The sequence below is a fragment of the Pipistrellus kuhlii genome, unplaced genomic scaffold (genome assembly GCF_014108245.1).
Source record: "Pipistrellus kuhlii isolate mPipKuh1 unplaced genomic scaffold, mPipKuh1.p scaffold_m20_p_3, whole genome shotgun sequence".
In the NCBI taxonomy this organism is placed as follows: domain Eukaryota; kingdom Metazoa; phylum Chordata; class Mammalia; order Chiroptera; family Vespertilionidae; genus Pipistrellus; species Pipistrellus kuhlii.
In genome coordinates, this window is record NW_023425529.1 from 103,371,937 (window position 1) to 103,390,943 (window position 19,007).

Below are 19,007 nucleotides of genomic sequence, written 5' to 3' on the forward strand. Positions count from 1 at the left end.
GACCAAGCAGAAATAATAAAGTGTTTCTGGACTCAAAGTGGGAGGCATAGGCAAATAGAGAGGGCCAGCAGCAATAAGGTGTACTGACACAACAATAAGGTATACTGGCTTATTACACTTACCATAAGGCTCTCCAGGTCCATCCCTGCTGTCACAAATAGATACTCCCTTCCTTTTCAAAACCAAGTAGTATTCCACAGTGTCAATGTACCAAAGCATTTTTATTCAATCGTCTACTGATGGGCACATGGGCTGGTTCCAGATCTTGGTGTTGTAAATAACACTACAATGAGCATAGCAGTGCATATATTCTTTCCAATCAATGTCTCTGATTACTTGGGATACATTCCCAGAAGTGGAATTGCTAAAGCATAAGGAAGTCCCATTTTTAATTTTTGAGGTAACTCCTTACTGCTTTCCATACTGGCTACACAGAATGCATTCCCTACAGAGATGTGTGCCTCTCTGCACAGAATGGTGACCCCCTTGAAGCTTCCCTGCTTTTCTTAATAGGTTGGTTAGCAAGGGGGAACCAAGACTTGCCCAGGGTTTCTCAACGGACCTCACACCCCGGGCTTTTCTCATCACTGTGTGTCCAGAGGCCCCATTAAAAAACAACTCTCGCCGAAACTGGTTTTACTAAGTGGATAGAGGATCGGCCTGCGGACTGAATGTTCCCTGGTTCAATTCTGGTGAAGGGCATGTATCTTGGTTTCGGGCACATCCCAAGTAGGGGGAGTGCAAGAGGCAGCTGGTCGATGATTCTCTCTCATCGATGTTTCTGACTCTCTATCCCTCTTCTTTTCTCTTTGTAAAAAAATCAATAAAATATATTTAAAATAATAATAGTGTTCACTTGATAGAAAAAAAATTCAAAGAGATTAAGTGGCTTGTTTAAAGGTCAAAGGGAATCAAAACTTTTCTGATTCCAGATTGATGGCTTTTTCTTCTATATCAGTGGTTTTCAAAGTTCCAGGACTTTTGGGATACTTTCAAGAAGTCCATACTATTTTCTTAATAAATATATCTAAAGGAAATCAAATTGCTCTCTCAAAGAGATATTTGCACCCCCATGTTCATTGCAGTATTATTCTCAATAGCCAATACACTAAACAACTTAAGTGTCCATTGATGGATGAAGAAGATATGATATATATATAAGAAATGTAACATTATTTACCCATAAAAAAGAAGTATATTTTGCCATTTATGACAAATGGATGAACCATAGAGCTTTATTCTAAGTGAAATAAGACAGACAAAGATTGTATGAACTCACTTATATGTGAAATTTAAAATCATTAAATTTGAACAGAGTAAAATGGTTATTGACATGGGATAAAGGATAGGGGAAATGGGGAGATGTTTGTCAGAGGGCACAAATGTTTATTTATAAGATAAACAAATTCCAGGGATTTAAGGTGCATTATGTTGACTATTATATACTTGAAAATGGCTGAATTCAGAGCTTTATTATTCTCACCATAAGATCAACAAAATGGTAATGATGTGAAGTGGAGCATGTGTCAACTAACCTTATTATAGTAAACTAGACTGCCCCTAACTGCCCTCCCTGCTGGCCTGGTCACCCCTAACTGCAAGGGGCTTGGCCCTGCCACTGCAGAGGTGGGGGGGCCCTGTGCCTCAGCCCCCATCATCATGGTTTCATCTGGAAGGACATCCAATCTAATTAGTATATTATGCTTTTATTATCCAATATAATAAAAGAGTAATATGCAAATTGACCGTCACTCCAAGACACAAGATGGCTGCCCCCATGTGGTCAAAGATGACTGCCCTCATCTGGACACAAGATGGCTGTCACAAGATGACCAGCAGGAGAAGGAAGTTATGGGCAGTTAGAGGTGATCAGGCCAGCAGAGGAGAGCAGTTGGGGGAGACCAGACCAGCAAGGGAGGGCAGTGAGGGGGTAAGGGGGAGACAGGACTACAGGGGAGGACAGTTATGGGCGATCAGGCCAGAAGGAGAGAGCCATTGGGAGGGACCTGTCCAACAGGGGAGGACAGTTGGGGGGGACTACGCCTTCAAGGGAAGGCAGTTGTGGGCAAATAGGCCAGCAGGGAGGACCATTAGGGGTAACCGGGCCTGCAGAGGATGGAAGTTGGGGGAGATCAGGCCAGAAGGGGAGGGCAGTTAGGGGCAATTGGGCCTCCCCGGGAGCAGTTACACATCAATCAGGCTGGCAGGGGAGTGATTAGGGTGATCAGGCTGGCAGGCAGAAGCAGTTAGGGGCAATCCGTTGGGAGCCAGCAGTCCTGAATTATGGGATCAGGCCTAGATGAGCAGGCAGACATCCCTAAAGGGTCCCAGATTGGAGAGGCTGCAGGCTGGGTTGAAGGACACCCCCCTCATACTCCCCCACCCCCGTTCACGAATTTTGTGCACCAGGCCTCTATAGATACTTTGTTATGTATATGTGTATCAATCATCACATTGTACAACTTACACAACGTTAAATATTAGTTTTTTCTCAATAAAGCATGGGAAAAAATTAGATGTTGTTTGCCTTTTCCATTTTATCTTTTTATGAGGGTACAGTGGAATTTTTTAAAGTATACGCAGTGTGTGATATAACAACAGGCTGAAGCAGAAGCATATCTGAGAATCCAGTTGTCTTCTACTAAGGCAAACATAAAAGAGATTTCAAAGCTGTAAATCAGTGCCATTATTTGATCTACTATAGAAAATATAATTATTTTCATAGAAATGTATTTACGTTATATAATAGGATTATTGATGTTATTTTTAAATTTAAAATAATTCAAAATTTATGAATTATGTTTTGTTCTCAGTTTTTATTTTTAATACAACAAATATTTATAGATATAACTCAAAAAATCAAAACTCTTCAGAATCCTCAATAATTTTTAAATGTGTGAACGAGTTTTGAGACCAAAACATTTGTGATATGCTATCCTGCAGTATAGCTGTTTTTAAAAAAGTATAGCCAGGGTAAATACAGACTTACATTGATTGTATTGTTCTTAATTTTTTTTATGCCAGTACTAAACTTAGTTTTTCTGCTTACATCTCTGTACTTTTTTCCTCTTAGTCTTATTTTGGATTGAAGAGTTTATGAATAACAGCAAAAAGTCTCGGATTATAGAATAGTGATTATAGCCTGGCTAGTGTGGCTCAGTGTTTGAGTGTTGACCTATGAAGCGGGAGGTCACGGTTCAATACTCCATCACGGCACAAGCCTGTATTGCAGGCTTGATCCACAGTAGGGGGCATGCAGGAGGCAGCTAGCCCGTCAATGATCTCTCTTAATTGATGTTTCTATCTCTCTCCCTCTCCCTTCCTCTCTGAAATAAATAAAAATGTGTTTTAAAAATGTAAAAATAAAGTTGTGATTATAGACTCAAGTACTTCTTCCTTCCTCTCAAATTCCTAAAATATCTAGTTCAGTGTATATTCAATTAATATTTGATTTGTGGATGAACTACTAAAACTGATTGTTGTCTCATAGAGAGGACCTGCTTGATGTCTCTGATAAGCAGCTTGTGGGCTTATTCCTAAATTCACAGTTGCTTGCCAGATACAGCAGAACTCAGTCCCAGCAAGGCCAGTTGCACAATGGTCCCTGGATGTACAATGATCATATACTCACCTCCTCATCATTGGTCCTGACCTCTGTCCAGATTCTATTCACCCACATGGCCCAGTTCAGCAACCTTATCTCCTGTTCAACCTTTCACTGGAGATACTAACTCACAATGTGCATCACATTCTAACATCATGGAGGAAGGAGTATTTACCCATGGTAGCCTATTTTGCCTCATTATTTCATTTTGTCCTACACTGCTATCTTACTAGATCGTGTGTGTATTATTTTTTCCACACAAAATTTTAGACTTCATGAAAGTTCTCAAAGGTCTTTTGCAGTACCCACAGAGTCTGGCATAGATCTTAGTACATTATAATCATTTTAATCTTAAACATTTTCAAAATAAGTCAGACACATTGCCTCACTATTTTCTCACCAAAGCCCTATATGTAAGTTAAGGAAGGTCCGATTTTATTATCTCCACCTTACAGAGAGATGCTTTAAAATGAAGCAGCATAAGGTCATCCAGCTAGTGATTGACAATCTCAGGACACAAACCTATGTCTTGTGATGCTATATTTGGCACTTTTCCTGCAGACACTTGTTTAATTAACTTGAAAAAGAGCTTTGAGCAAATAACAGGCCTAAATCCAGGTTATGAGTCAGAACATACAGGAATAAACCCAGGCCCCTGATTCCCATTCAGACACTGCCCTTTACAGAGATCTTTTCCCTTATGATTTTAATTGTTAAGGTGGTCAGCTCATGGGATGGTTAACTTTATATGCAATTCTCTTAGAATAATTAAGTATTACATAAATATATGTTTTCCCTCTTTCTGTCCTCTCTAAATAATTGGTAACCTAGTTTACTGTGTTTCCACAGCAAAAATGAAAGAAAATATTATAAAATAATTTCAGTTAATTCAAACTGTGCCTATAAAATTAAATGTAATTTTCACTTCTTATAACTCTATCTTTTCTCTCTTTCTTAGTTGTTCACTCACCAACCCCACAAGCATTTACTAAACCTCTAGAATAAGAAAAGGTACATTAGATGCTGGAGTGGCTTACAATAAGATATATGTGTGTATATCTTTAATGAGATTATCTTCTAATGGGGGAAATGTCTTCCAGGGGGGAAAAAAAAGATATTAGAAGTGTGAAATAGGACAGCAGAAATTATTTTTAAGGTTGATCAAAGACTATAGAATAATAATAAGAATTTTTATTAAGAAAAGAAATAATTTAGAGAAGGCTCTATATATGGTATGTCTTGAAAGAAAGCTGTCATGGGGTCTTATAACCAAGGATTTACAGAAGAAGCTACATTAAAATTCATAGGGAAGGTGGTGATGTGAGCAGAGTGTTCCCACTCCCAAGGGCCACAGCTGAGGTTCTGGAAGTATATATCAGCTTCAGAAGAACCCACTGAGAAGCACGGGATCTAAACCTCAAGTCGGTCCAAAGCCCGGAGCACCAGAACCAGAAAGAAGCCTCAGAAAGAACTATTCCCAAAAATCTGTTCCCTTTAAGACAAATGGAGGAAAGGAGGTAATACTTTTAAAATGAGGTTTAATAAAGTGGCACAGACATGTTGTTTTTTGTGTGTGTGTGTGTGTGTTTTTTTGTAAAAATCTTTGCTCATGAGCATGTTGCTAAATATGCAGTTTAGAAAAGAACAGGTTTCCATTGTTTCTGAATAATGTAATTCAATTATTTAAAGAGGAAGAGATAGTGGATGAAAAGTCAAATGAAATAATTTGAAAAGATGCTATTACTTGTGACTCCAATGGCAAAACAAGGTCTGATAACTTTTCAAATTCCATTATGTCATTCATATCATATTTGGGTTTTGTAACATATTGTCAGAGGAAGAGGTGGTCAATGGAAGTAAATCTGTCCTGGAATGAGGACGTGGATGGCCTTTCAGATGTTGCAATAAACACTAACAAGTCAGAATTCAGTCTTTTTATCCTTCAGTGCAAGATTATCACACAGCAAGCACAACTTCTGGACAGGGAAACAGAAAGGAAAAGGAACTAGGTCAGAAGAGCAGGAGACTGCCTTTCTAGAAAGCAATGACAGGGGCAATTAAGCCACCAGCTTGAGCAGTGAACAACTGCTTATCCTTAAGGGAGATGAGCATTTCTTCCAAGTAACATATATTGCCTTGGATGGAACACGAGGTTTAAAACATTTTTGGACATTTAGCCTATTTGTTGTTGTTGCTTCAAGTAACTCATGTACAAATTGGGGGAGGAATAGAGGACAAGTTTCTTGCCCTCTCCATCAATTCTCTGTTTTGCTGTGAGATGTTAGCCTGATCCTGTCAAACTCGAGGCCGACTGGCCACAGGCCAATATCCCTGATGAATATAGAGGCTAAAATCCTTTTTTAAAATTTTATTTTATTATTTAAAGTATACATATATCTCCTCCCCCCAACCCCATTGACCTTCCCTCAGCCTCCCCTAACCCCTGTCACATGCCCTCATCCCACCCTACACTCAGTATCTTGTGTGCATTGGCTATATTTATATACCTGCATACAAGTCCTTTGGTTGATCTCTTTCTCCACCTCCCCAGCACTCCCCAGCCTTCCTGATGTAATTTGACAGTCTGTCCGATGCTTTACTGCCTTTGTATAAATCATTTTGTTCATCAGGTTATAATGTTCTTTATTTTCCATAAATGAGTGGTATTTTTCTTTTATTGCCTGGCTTATTTCACTTAGTATAATATTCTCCAGTTCCATCCATGCTACTGCAAATGGTAAGAATTCCTTCCTTTTAATAGCAATGTACAATTCATTGTGTAGATGTACCATAGTTTTCTAATCCACTCATCTGCTAATGGGCATTTAGGCTGTTTCCAAATCTTAGTTATGGTGAATTGTGCTGCTATGAACAAAGGGGCGCATATATCCTTTCTGATTGGTGTATCTAGTTTCTTGGGATATATTCCCAGAAGTGGGATTATTGGGTCAAATGGGAGTTCCATTTTTAGTTTTTTGAGGAAACTCCATATTGTTCTCCACAGTGGCTGCACCAGTCTGCATTCCCACCAGCAATGCACGAGGGTTCCTTTTTCTCGGCAACCTTACCAGCAATTGTCATTTGTTGATTTGTTGATGATTGTCATTCTGATAGGTGTGAGATGGTACCGCATTGTCATTTTGATTTGCATCTCTTAGATAATTAGTGACTTTGAGCATGTTTCAATATGTCTCTCTGTCTTCCTTCTGTCTTCTTTTGAAAAGTATCTATTTAGGTCTATTGCCCATATTTTTATTGGATTGTTTATCTTTCTTTTATTAAATTGTATGAGTTCCGCAGCCGAAACCGGTTTGGCTCAGTGGTAGAGCGTTGGTCTGCGGACTGGAAGGTCCCGGGTTTGATTCCGGTCTGGGGCATGTGCATTGGTTGCTGGCATATCCCCGGTGGGAGGTGTGCAGGAGGCAGCTGGTCGATGTTTCTCTCTCATTGACGTTTCTAGCTCTCTATCCCTCTCCCTTCCTCTCTGTAAAAAATCAATAAAATATATATATTTTTAAAAATTGTATGAGTTCCCTGTAAATGTTGGAGATTAAACCCTTATCAGAGGTAACATTTGCAAATGTGTTCTCCCATACATATTTTTTTTTGATGGTTTCTTTTGCTGTGCAAATGCTTCTTATATTTATGAAGTCCCATTTGTTTATTTTCTCTTTAGTTTCCATTACCCTAGGAGTGGCATCAGTGAAGAAACTGGTTTGGCATATCTCAGGATTTTGCTGCCTGTAGAAGCCTCTAGTATTGCTATGATTTAAGTCCTTAATGTTTAAGTCTTATGTTTAAGTCCTTAATCCATTTTGAGTTTATTTTTGTTTATGGTGTAAGTTGGTAGTCTAGTTTCTTTCTTTTTTTTTTTTTTTTTTGCATGTATCTGTCCAATTTTCACAACACCATTTGTTGAAGAAACTCTCTTGACTCCATTGTATGTTCATGCCTCCTTTGTCAAATATTAATAGAGCATAGTGGTTTGGGTTGATATGAGGGTTCTCAATTCTATTCCCTTGGTCTATATGTCTGTTCTTGTGCCAGTACCAGGCTGGTTTTAGTACAAGGTCTTTGTAATACAGCTTGAAATGTGATATTGAGATCCTACCTACTTTGTTCTTCTTTCTCAGGATTGCTGTGGCTATTCGGGGTCTTTTTTCATTTCAGGTGAAATTTTAGAGAGTTCATTCCAGGTCTGTGAAACATGCCTTTGGTATTTTAATGGGAAGAACATTGAATCTATAAATTGCTCTGGGAAGTATGGACATTTTAATGATATTGATTCTATCAATCATGAACATGGTATGTTCTTCCATGTTCATGATTGTTTCCGTCTTCCTCTATCTCTTTTTTCAGTGCCCTGTAGTTTTCCACATTTAGGTCTTTTACCTCCTTAGTTAAGTTTATTCCTAGGCATCTTAATTTTTTTTGGTGTGATGGTAAATGGGATTTTTTTCAGTCTCTTTTTCTGTAAGTTCACTATTGGTGTATAGTAATGCCATATATTTCTTGGCATTAATTTTGTATCCTGCTACATTGCTGAATTCATTTATTAAGTCTATTAGTATTTTGATGGAGTCTTTAGGGCTTTTTATGTACAATGTCATGTCATCTGAGAATAAGGACACTTTTACTTCTTCTTTTCCAGTTTAGATGCCTTTTATTTCTTCTTCTTGTCTAATCACAATGGCTAATACTTCCAGTAATATGTGATTCTCTCTCATTATGATGTTTTTATCTCTCTCTCTCCTTCTCTTTTTCTCTCTGAAATCAATAAAAAAAAAACATATTTTAAAATAAAAAATATTTTAAAGAATAAACTCAAAATGGATAAAATTATTTAAACGTAAGGCATGAAACCATAAAAATTATAGTAGAAACAATAGGGAGAAAAATCTCAGATAAAAATCTCATCATAGCAATGTATTTGTGGGTACATCTCCTAGGACAAAGGAAACTAAGGAAAAAAATAAACAAAGGGAACTACATAAAAATAATGCTTCTGCACAACAAAAGAAACCATTAACAAAATGAAAAGGGAGCCCACTATACGGGAGGACATGTTTGGCAATGATACATCTGATAAAGGGTTAATATCCAAATATATAAGGAACTCATACAACTTAAGAAAGGAAGACAAACAATCCAATTTAAAAAAAATGGGCAAAGAACCTAAATAGACACTTCTGCAAAGTGGACACACAGAAGGCCAAGAGACATATGAAAAATGCTACCACTATAGCAAGATGCAAATTAAGCAGACACTGAGGTATTACCTCACATTTGTCAGAATGGCTACCATCAACAAATCAACAAATGACAAGTGCTGGTGAGGATGTGGAGAAAAGGCAATCCTAGTACACTGCTGGTGAGAATGCAGATTGGTGCAGCCATTATGGAAAACAATATGGAGTTTCAAATATTTAACCCACTGCCATTTAACCCACTGATCCTACTTCTAGAAATATATCCTAAGAAACCCGAAACACCAATTAGAAAGAATGTATGCACCCCTATGTTCATAGCAGTGTAATTTACAATAGCTAAGATCTGGAAACAGCCTGAGTACCCATAATTAGATGAGTTGGTAAAAAACCTGTGGTACATATACACCATGGAGTATTCTGCAGCTGTAAAAAAAGAATGTTCTCTTACTCTTTGAAACAGCATAGAGGGACCTGGAGAATATTATGCTAGGTGAAATAAGCCAGTCAGAGAAAAACAAGCATTACATTATCTCACTCATATGTAGAATCTAAAGAGCAAAATAAACTGATGAACAAAATAGATCCAGTGACATAGAAGCATGAACCAGACTATCAAATCTCAGAGGGAAGGCAGGTATGAGTACGTGGGATGGAAGAGATAACCAAAGAACCTGTATGCATATATGTATAACCCTTGGACCCAGATAATGGGGTGGTGAAGGCCTGAGGCAGAGGGCAGGGGAGGGCTAATGAGGTCAATGGGGGGGTGAGGGAGAAAGGGACATACCGGTAGGTAATACTTTCAACAATAATAGATTTAAAAATACATTTTTCTAAAGCAAACCAGAACTAGAAAAATTAGTTTTATACAAGGATTATGTTGGCCAAAATACCACAAACAGTATCCACCATGGAATAAGGCTTCACTATATAGTTGCTCATTCACTATGTCATTGGATCAAGGAGGTTACTAATCAACTATCAGTAAACTAATTGCTAATTAAAAAAAAACAAAAGGAATAAAGCTCATCTTTCACAGCCAGCGCTTCAGAATTAAGGCCATTTACCCAGACTGTGGCAAGATTTTACCAGAGGTGCAAACTAATTTCTGTACAAAGAGTAGGGCTACCCTGAAATAAAGTCACCAGTGAAAGCCTATGTGTTTCTAAGTGTCATGTTTTCCATTCATTTCATTGTCTGAGATGCAATCAAAAGAAATTAAAATGTGTATGGAGGGCTCTCTACAGATATTGAATTTTGGTTGCTGTTTTCCACTCATCAGAAAAAAAAAATGTATTAAATAAAATGCAGAGTCACATAGTTCAAGCTACTTTCTGTTTGTTCATAAAGAAAAATGCTTTATATGCAGAAATTCCAAGTGAGAAATGTCAGATTTCCCAAAGCACCTATTATCAAATAAAGCATCCAGAAAATCAATGCACTGAAAATGGCTATGACCACAATCTTGGATATAAGCCAGTGCAGTCATCTCCTGGTGTTTTTAAACTGCTTATTTTACCCAGAAAGCTTACCCAAGTGTTTTAATTCTTTGGTGGAAAATTTCTCCCTTATAGAGTATTGCTTTAACTATCCACTTATTCTTTTCACAAACTTTTGCTGACTTCTATTATGAGGGAGGCTCTGAAAAAGAATGGTGTATGAGAAATATTTAGGATATTTTTGTTATAAATAAAGAGGAATGTGCCACTGAAAGACCTAATCAGTTGATTCTCCCCCTCCAAATCAAGGTCCCCCTTTTAGACAGGCTTCTTGCCACATTCACTTTAAAATGGCTCTTTATCCCAGGCAGCAGAGGGAGGAATCTCTACTATAGTAAGATGGCTCCCTCACACTTCCCCTTTTTGCCCACAGAAGGTGAGCCATTCTGAGTGTTTGTGTGAGTGAGTGTGTGTGTGTGTGTGTGTGTGTGTGTTCATTCTCCCCAAACAAGAACACATTTGAATTTCAAATTATTGAATAATTTGGTGTTTTAGATAATCCCATATTCTGTTTAATTGAGAATTTTCACTTATATAAATCACCAGGTCACAAGCAAAGATGGCAAAGAGCTCTAAAGGTATACACCCAAGAGTTTAATGACAAAATAATACAACTTTTTTTTAACAGTTGATATTTTGTTTATGTGTATCATAACTAATAGTAATGGCTATAATTTATCACATTTGAAAAGCAATCAACAGTTCAAGCTATACAAAATTAAATTAATTGAGTCTCTTTGTCACCCTGGCAGAAGTTGATAATTACATCATTATTAACTATGTGGCCAAGAATAACCAAAATGCTTTTTAGCTTCTTTTGGTTTAAGATATATTGTATATTAAAATATAGCATATACAAACAAAGTGAAATAAAACAAAATTAGAAAAAATCAAGTTAATGTATTCAATCTGAAAAATTCTGAAGAGAATGCTATTTTCATTGGGAGAATAACTGAACTAATCACTGTTCTAGGTTTCTGTATATTTAATTCATTTAACCTCACCACAATCAGTGGAGACATGTGGGTGCCATCCTAATGTGATAGATGAGGCACTGAGGCCTACAGGGGTGAAGTCACTGGCCCAGGAGCAAAGAACCAGGGCCAAGACTCAAATCCAGGTCTATTTTAATCAATGAATAACTGCACTCTGAAACAAAGATGTTGTAGATGAGTACAGGAAACACCTTTAACAGTTATAAGTTCAAACACTTGGAAAACAAAACATTCTTCTTAGTAATCATGTCTTAACTTTTATGATCAAGAGTTTCCTGAAGGCTACCCTTATGTTAATTGCTTTATTATTCACAATAGCCAAGATATGGAAGCAACCCAAGTGCCCATCAATACACAAGTAGATAAAAAGAAAAAGTTCTTGTACATATGTACAAAGGAATATTATGCAGCCATAAAACAGAATTAAATCTTACCATTAGCAACAACATGGATGGACCTAAATAGTATTATGCTATAAGAAATAAGTCAGAGAAAGATATATACCATATGATTTCACTTATGCGTGGGATCTAAAGAACAAAGTAAATAAACAAACTAAACTGAAACAGACTCATAGCTACAGAGAACAGACTGATGGTTGCCAGAAGCAAGGAGGGATCAAGGGGCTGGATATAAAAGATGAGGGATTAAGAAGTGAAGTGGGTAGTTACAAAATAGCCATAGGGATATAAAGTATGGCATAAGAAATACAGTCAATAGTATTCTTTCTTTTAAATATATTTTTATTGATTGCACAGAGGAAGGGAGAGGGATAGAGATATAGAAACATCAATGATGAGAGGGAATCAATGATTGGCTGCCTCCTGTATGCCCCATACTGGAATCAAACCTGCAACCCAAGCATGTGCCCTTGACTGGAGTCAAACCCAGGACCCTTTAGTCCACAGGTCTACACTCTATCCACTGAGCCAAACCAGAAAGAGCAATAATCTATAATAATAAAAGCTTAATATGCTAATTAGACCAGATATCCTTCTGGAGATCCTTCTGAACAACCTTCTGGACGAAGCCAGGGCTGTGAGGGAAGCCCAGGTGCCAGAGGGAAGCCGGTGCTGGCAGTCGGGGGAAGGAAGACCTATTCTTGCATGAATTTCATGCATTGGGCCTCTAGTATTCTAATAACTATGTATGGTGTTAGGTAAGTACTAGACTTAACAATGGAAACATTTTGTAAAATATATGATTGTCTAACCACTGTGCTGTACACCTAAAATTAATACAAAATAATATTGATTGTAAACTATAACCGAATAAAATAAAGTAAGTTTTTTGTGAAGGCTAAATAAAACTGGTGTGTATCAAGAGTTTCAGAAGAGCCAAAACTGGTTTGGCTCAGTGGATGGAGCATAGGTCTGTGGACTGGAAGGTCCCAGGTTCGATTCCGGTCAAGGGCATGTACATTGGTTGCAGGCACATGCCTGGTAGGGGGCGTGCAGGAGGCAGCTGGTGAAGGTTTCTCTCTCATTGATGTTTTTAGCTCTCTATTCTTCTCCCTTCCTCTCTGTAAAAAATCAATAAAATACATTAAAAAAATAAAAAGAATTTCAGAGGATCCCTGAGCAGGGTGTGGCTCAGTGAATAAAACATCAGCCTACAGACTGAAGGGTCCCAGGTTCGATTCCAGTCAAGGGCACATACCCAGGATGCGGGCTGAATCCCCAGTAAGGGATGTGGGAGAGGCAGACTATCAATGATTCTCTCTCATCATTGATGTTTTTATCTCTCTGTCCCTCTCCATTCCTCTCTGAAATCAATAAAAATACATTTTTTTTAAAAAAGAGTTTCAGAAGATGTTCCTCTTGGAGCCATCATTCTTCCATCTCTTCTTGACCCAAAGAATGTTCCCAAAAATAGGCCAGGGACAGAGAGGAATGAAGGAAGTGAAGGGTCATTAACCACATTAGTTTCCTTAAGAGCAGTTCTGATGTCATTTATCTCCACCTTCCAAGAGTACTGGAATGGCTTTGCATAGACAAGTGAAAAATATTGTCCATTAAGCCTATGAAGATACTAGAAAATGTTACTGAGAAAGAATTATGTTAAGTATTACTTTAACTCAAGCTAATGTTCTCTCCTGGCAAGAATAGCAATTATGAGGTGATATGCAGTAGGACAATTGGATGGAACTGACCTCTGTTCTATGCATGTACAAATTAGATTATAGATCCTCAACAAAATTTTTACCAGATGATAATGAATACATTATCACAAGAGTCAAGCGAGTAGTAGCCCCCAACTCTGGAATGAGGCTGTGTTCTTGGCTGGATTGTGACCACTTAATAAACTCTAAAGAGTTTGGATCAGAAGCTGTGACACTCCCTATTATACACTTCTGAGGGAGCTGAAAACCTGGCCCAGTACTAGAAAGAAACTTTGTTCTGACTTTCTCTCAGAGTGCCCCTATGATATCTACCTTTTCACAAATGAAGCGACCTTAAACCAGGTTATACAGAGAATTTGATTCATGTCTCCTTGTCTTCCCTATCACCTTGCTTCTTCCTTGTGGCAGTCATATGATTGCCTTGGCCTTTCCCAGGGCACTAGAGAAAGACTCTCCCACTTCCCCAAAACTGCACAAGGTGGTGGTGGCCAGCTGAATCTCCCTTTAATAAGTCCTATGTAATGGGGGAGAAATTAGCATGATGAGAGGAAAAGTGTTGCTTTTATCTACTCTGCTCCCTACTCTGCCTACTCCTGTGCCTGATAGAGGTTCCCCACATTTGAGTGACAGAGCAACTGACCCCATGTATTGTCTCATCCTATACCTAACTCTTATATTTGTCAACAAAAGAAAGTCTGTGGCTGCTTATTACTTTGTAATACACCCTTATGAATATTCTATTACTAAAGATATATAATAACCTTACAGGAAAATTAGAAATTTAAAAACTGATTCTATATTTAATTATATTAAGAAAATATTAAATTTCTATTTAGGAGTGGGACTGGTATTGTGATAATATCAGGAGATATATATATATGCCTAAGAGACCAGAACACCAAAATGACCGGAACAACTGGCTGCTATAACACACACTGACCGCCAGGGGGCAGACACTCAATGCTGGAGCTGCCTTGGGTAGTTAGTGCACTCCCACAGCCAACCTCCCATGGCTGGCCAGCCTCCCTTGGTCCCTCCCCCCATCCGGCAGGCCCCATCCGGCAGCTAAGAGCCAGCAGGAAGGCCCTGGCCAGCAACCAGAAGACCCTGATCAGCCCTGATCACCAGTCAGGCCTAGGGAACACACCCATGCATGAATTTAGTGCACTGGGCCTCTAGTAAATAGATAAAATGAAATAAACAACATTATATTGTTAATGGTGATTATCTCTGGGTGGTGGTGTTATTGGGCATTTTATTTTTGTGGGGTTTTTTTCTCTGTGTATTTTCTTCAACTAATAAGTATAATATGATCAGAAAAATATGGCATGAACTATTAAAGCTAGTCTTATTGTTCTTTAAAGGTAAAGGATTATATAGGGCAACATAACATCTATAGTAATAAAAGAGTAATATGCTAATTAGACTGGGCATCCTTCTTGACAAAGCCAGGGACATAGGGAAGCCAGCTCAGGTCCTGGGTGCCTGCAGGTGGCTGGAGGAGGGAAGCAGCCTGGGTCTCAGGTGCCAGAGGGAAGCCAGTGCCAGCAGCCGGGGAAAGAAAGGGCTATTCTTGCATGAATTTTCATGCATCTAGCCTCTAGTATAAGTATAAGAAACTATATATTATGTTAATTATGTCTGATAAAAAATACTATATATTAGTATAAATTATAATTAATATATAACTATATATTAAAATTAAATGTTATAATTACATATTATAATATACTAGAGGCCTGATGCACAAAATTTGTGCATGGGGGGGAGTCCCTCAGCCCTGCCTGCACCTTCTCCAATCTCAGACCTCTTGGGTGATATCAGACCGTGGGTTTAGGTCCAATCCCTGTGGGACATCCCTCTCATAATCTGGGACCGCTCACCTGCCTGTCTGCCTGATCACCCCTAACCACCTCTGCCTACTGGCCTAACTGCTTGCCCTTAACTGCTTGCTCCCCTGCTGGTATGACTGTCCCTAACTGCCTCTTCCTCAGCTTCCACCAATGTGGCTTTGTTCAGAAGGAAGTCAGAGGTTCAGAAGATGTCCGGTTGACCCAGTCTAATTAGCATATTACCCTTTTATTAGTATAGATAATATACAGTTACAATATAAAAATTAATATCTATAATTAAGTTCAAGGGTAATTTAAAATTTCTTTGAAAGTATGTAAGCTTTTAAGCAATGTTGATATAAAGTAATTTCAAGAGAATTTTAAGTCGAAGGGAAATAATTCCAAGGGAATTTTAAATTGTCACTGAAAGTATAGTAAGCTTTTAAATAATGTTGATATAAAATCCTTTGCAGGGCCACCATTATGTATCTTCGCTCTTGCCTTCGTGTACTCAATTCCTTAATAATCACTTTTCAATTTCTGTCTAATTCCAGGTATATCAATGCCAATCCCAGTCTTTGGGCTACAGGATGATTCCAAGGTCTTTAAGGAAGGGAGTTGCTTACTCGCGGACGATAACTTTGTCCTGATCGGCTCTTTCGTGTCATTTTTCATCCCCTTAACCATCATGGTGATCACCTACTTTCTCACTATCAAGTCACTCCAGAAAGAAGCTACTTTGTGTGGGGGTGACCTTGGCACACGGACCAACTTAGCTTCTTTCAGCTTTCTTCCTCAGAGTTCCCTGTCTTCAGAAAAGCTCTTCCAGCGGTCAATCCACAGGGAGCCAGGTGCCTATGGCAGGAGGACCATGCAGTCTATCAGCAATGAGCAAAAAGCTTGCAAGGTGCTGGGCATCGTCTTCTTTCTGTTTGTGGTCATGTGGTGCCCCTTCTTCATCACGAACATAATGGCCGTCATCTGCAAAGAGTCCTGCAACGAGGACGTCATCGGAGCCCTGCTCAACGTGTTCGTTTGGATCGGTTACCTCTCCTCAGCAGTGAACCCCCTGGTGTACACCCTGTTCAACAAGACCTACAGGTCAGCTTTTTCCCGGTATATTCAGTGTCAGTACAAGGAAAATAAAAAACCATTACAGTTAATTTTAGTGAACACTATCCCAGCCTTAGCCTACAAATCTAGTCAACTCCAAAAGGGACAGAAAAAGAATTCAAAGAAAGATGCCGAAATGACAGGTAATGACTGTACTATGATTCCTCTAGGAAAACAAAATTCGGAATATGCTCCCACAGACAATATCAATCCAGTGAATGAAAAGGTCAGCTGTGTGTGATAGACTAGTTGCCGTGGCAACAATGGAAGACACACTGAACAAGTTTTCACCTATCTGGAAAAAAAGAAGATAATAGAGAGGCTGGAAAAAATTAGGCGGGTCTAGTAAAACCAACAATAATATCTAGATGCCTCATTTTATTCCATCAGTTAAAAGCAGGGTTAATGCCACAAAATGTGCACTTCAAAAATGTTCTGACAGCATTTCAAGCTGTAGTTTTATGATATTTATTTTTAACATTGTAAATGATATGTCTTTAAAATAACTAGCTTTTATTGTTTAATTATAATTAGGCTATAAATAAATCTAAATTAATTTCTATTTTCAAGTGGAAACCTTCCTACTATGTTGTTAATTGATGGCATAAATTGGTTACTTGACCGCTGTGAATAAAAATAGCTATGTATAGTGAAAAGTTTATTGAATATAATGGCCTCTTACAGAACAATTGTCTTTAAAGCTTACTATGATACATATTTGGAACAACAAAAATAAGCCATTAAGAACAGTGTTATGAAGTCGGTATTGCTAAAATAATTAAATGAAATATTTGACAACTTTTCCATAGATGCCATTTTGAAATATTCGCAAAGTTGCTGTCATCTGCTGAATTTCAGGTTAATTCTTCTCAGAAGTGAAAAAGATTTTAAATGTTATTTCATAACTATTGCTGCTTTCTCTACTACCTGTGCTTTAGTCTGAATTTAAAATGTGGTCTTGTTTAGTGTTTGTTCTACTAGCCATTCTATCAAAATGATAATTTAACATTATCAAATACATTTCTAAAAATTGCTTCTCCTAAATGGCATCATAGAGGTGTTTGGTTACTGCTTCTTATAACTGCATCATGCATGCTCTCTTACAGCACTGAGTCATATTGATGTAACTCTGTCAGGACTTAGGAATAAACTCAGGTTTTTGGCTACTGACAGCAGTAGTCTTAGACTTCTCTATAAAATGCAGATGTCTTTCCTGTGGGCACCCATCCATCAGGTAAACTGATGCTTTCACAGCAATCAATCTATTTTATTTTCTGTTCAGCTTTGGTTTCACAATCATGTACCAAGTGTATACTATCTATGAGGAAATGTCTTAAATACTAAGGATATAAAAATAATTAAAATACGATCTTTGCCTTTATTTTTTTTAATCTTTACTGTTGAAAGTATTGTATATGTCTCCCCTTTCCCCCCATTGACCCCTTCTAGCCTGCTCCCACCCCCACCCCAACTTCCACCCCAGGCCTTCTCCTCTCTTTTGTCTGTGTCCCTTGTATCTATCCATACAAGTACTTTGGTTGATCTCTTCCCATCCACACATCCTACCCGACCTTCCCTCTGAGATTCCTTAGTCTGTTGCATGTTCTATGTCTCTGGATCTATTTTATTCATCAGTTTATTTTATTCACTAGATTTCACATATGAGTGAGATCATGTGATACTTATCTTTCTCTGACTGGCTTATTGCACTTATAATGCTCTCCAGCTCAAAGAAAATGACCTAACTGGAATAGTCCTTGTCAAAAATATTAACAGACTTTGCTGAAACCGGTTTGGCTCAGTGAATAGAGCGTCGGTCTGTGGACTGAAGGTCCCAGGTTCGATTCCAGTCAAGGGCATGTAATTGGTTGCGGGCACATCCCCAGTAGGGGGTGTGCAAGAGGCAGCTGATCGGTGATTCTCTCTCATTGATGTTTCTAGCTCTCTATCCCTCTCTCCTCCTCTCTGTAAAAAAAAATCAATAAAATATATATATTAAAAAAACATTAACAGACTTATTTTGAGAATCAATTCAATTTCTTTCTTTCTGGTTCAGAAAGTGGTTTGTTTCTACTCTGAGGATAATATTCTCAATAAGTTTCCTGATGAGTATCAACCAAACACAGTAGAAGGAAAATACCACTTGAAGTCAAAATTTACAATTAATTCAGAAATATGTACTTTAACCTGGACCCAACCTGTGACTACCAAAGTTTTTTTTGTTTGTTTGTTTGTTTTTTTGGGGGGGAATTATTTCACTTCGTTAAAAACTGACTTATTTCTCACTAAAATTGTACTTCCTAATTTTTTTTTAAAAGCAGTAATATAGTATTTTCTATTGAATGAGAATTACATTTTTTTCTCTAAATCATTTGAAAAATATGTAGATTTGAAAACTGAAGAACATGATAAGTGCCATTGTATAATTTGGAAATGCATTTATGGCTATCCAAAATAAGTCCTTATAGATACATTGAAAGGTGTTTAGTTCAAAGCTAAAAATTATAGTGAATCACTAGTACCAAAACTGCATTGGATCTGAACTACTTTAATGATTATACCATACTAACAGATAAAAATATACAGGTGTTAAAGTTTCTGCTGTTATGCATTTTGCCTTAGTTTATAACTC

General features: G+C 37.9%; 1 protein-coding gene across 1 annotated transcript in view; it reads left to right on the forward strand.

Annotated features, from left to right (window-relative positions):
- Window positions 1-17,545, forward strand: part of HTR2A (5-hydroxytryptamine receptor 2A) — a 108,125-nt gene extending 90,580 nt beyond the window's left edge. The window contains exon 4 of the mRNA XM_036456921.2: window positions 15,817-17,545. Coding sequence (XP_036312814.1) covers window positions 15,817-16,616 — 800 coding nt within the window. The 3' untranslated portion in view covers window positions 16,617-17,545. The remainder of the gene's footprint in view (window positions 1-15,816) is intronic.
- Window positions 17,546-19,007: the final 1,462 nt, after the last annotated feature.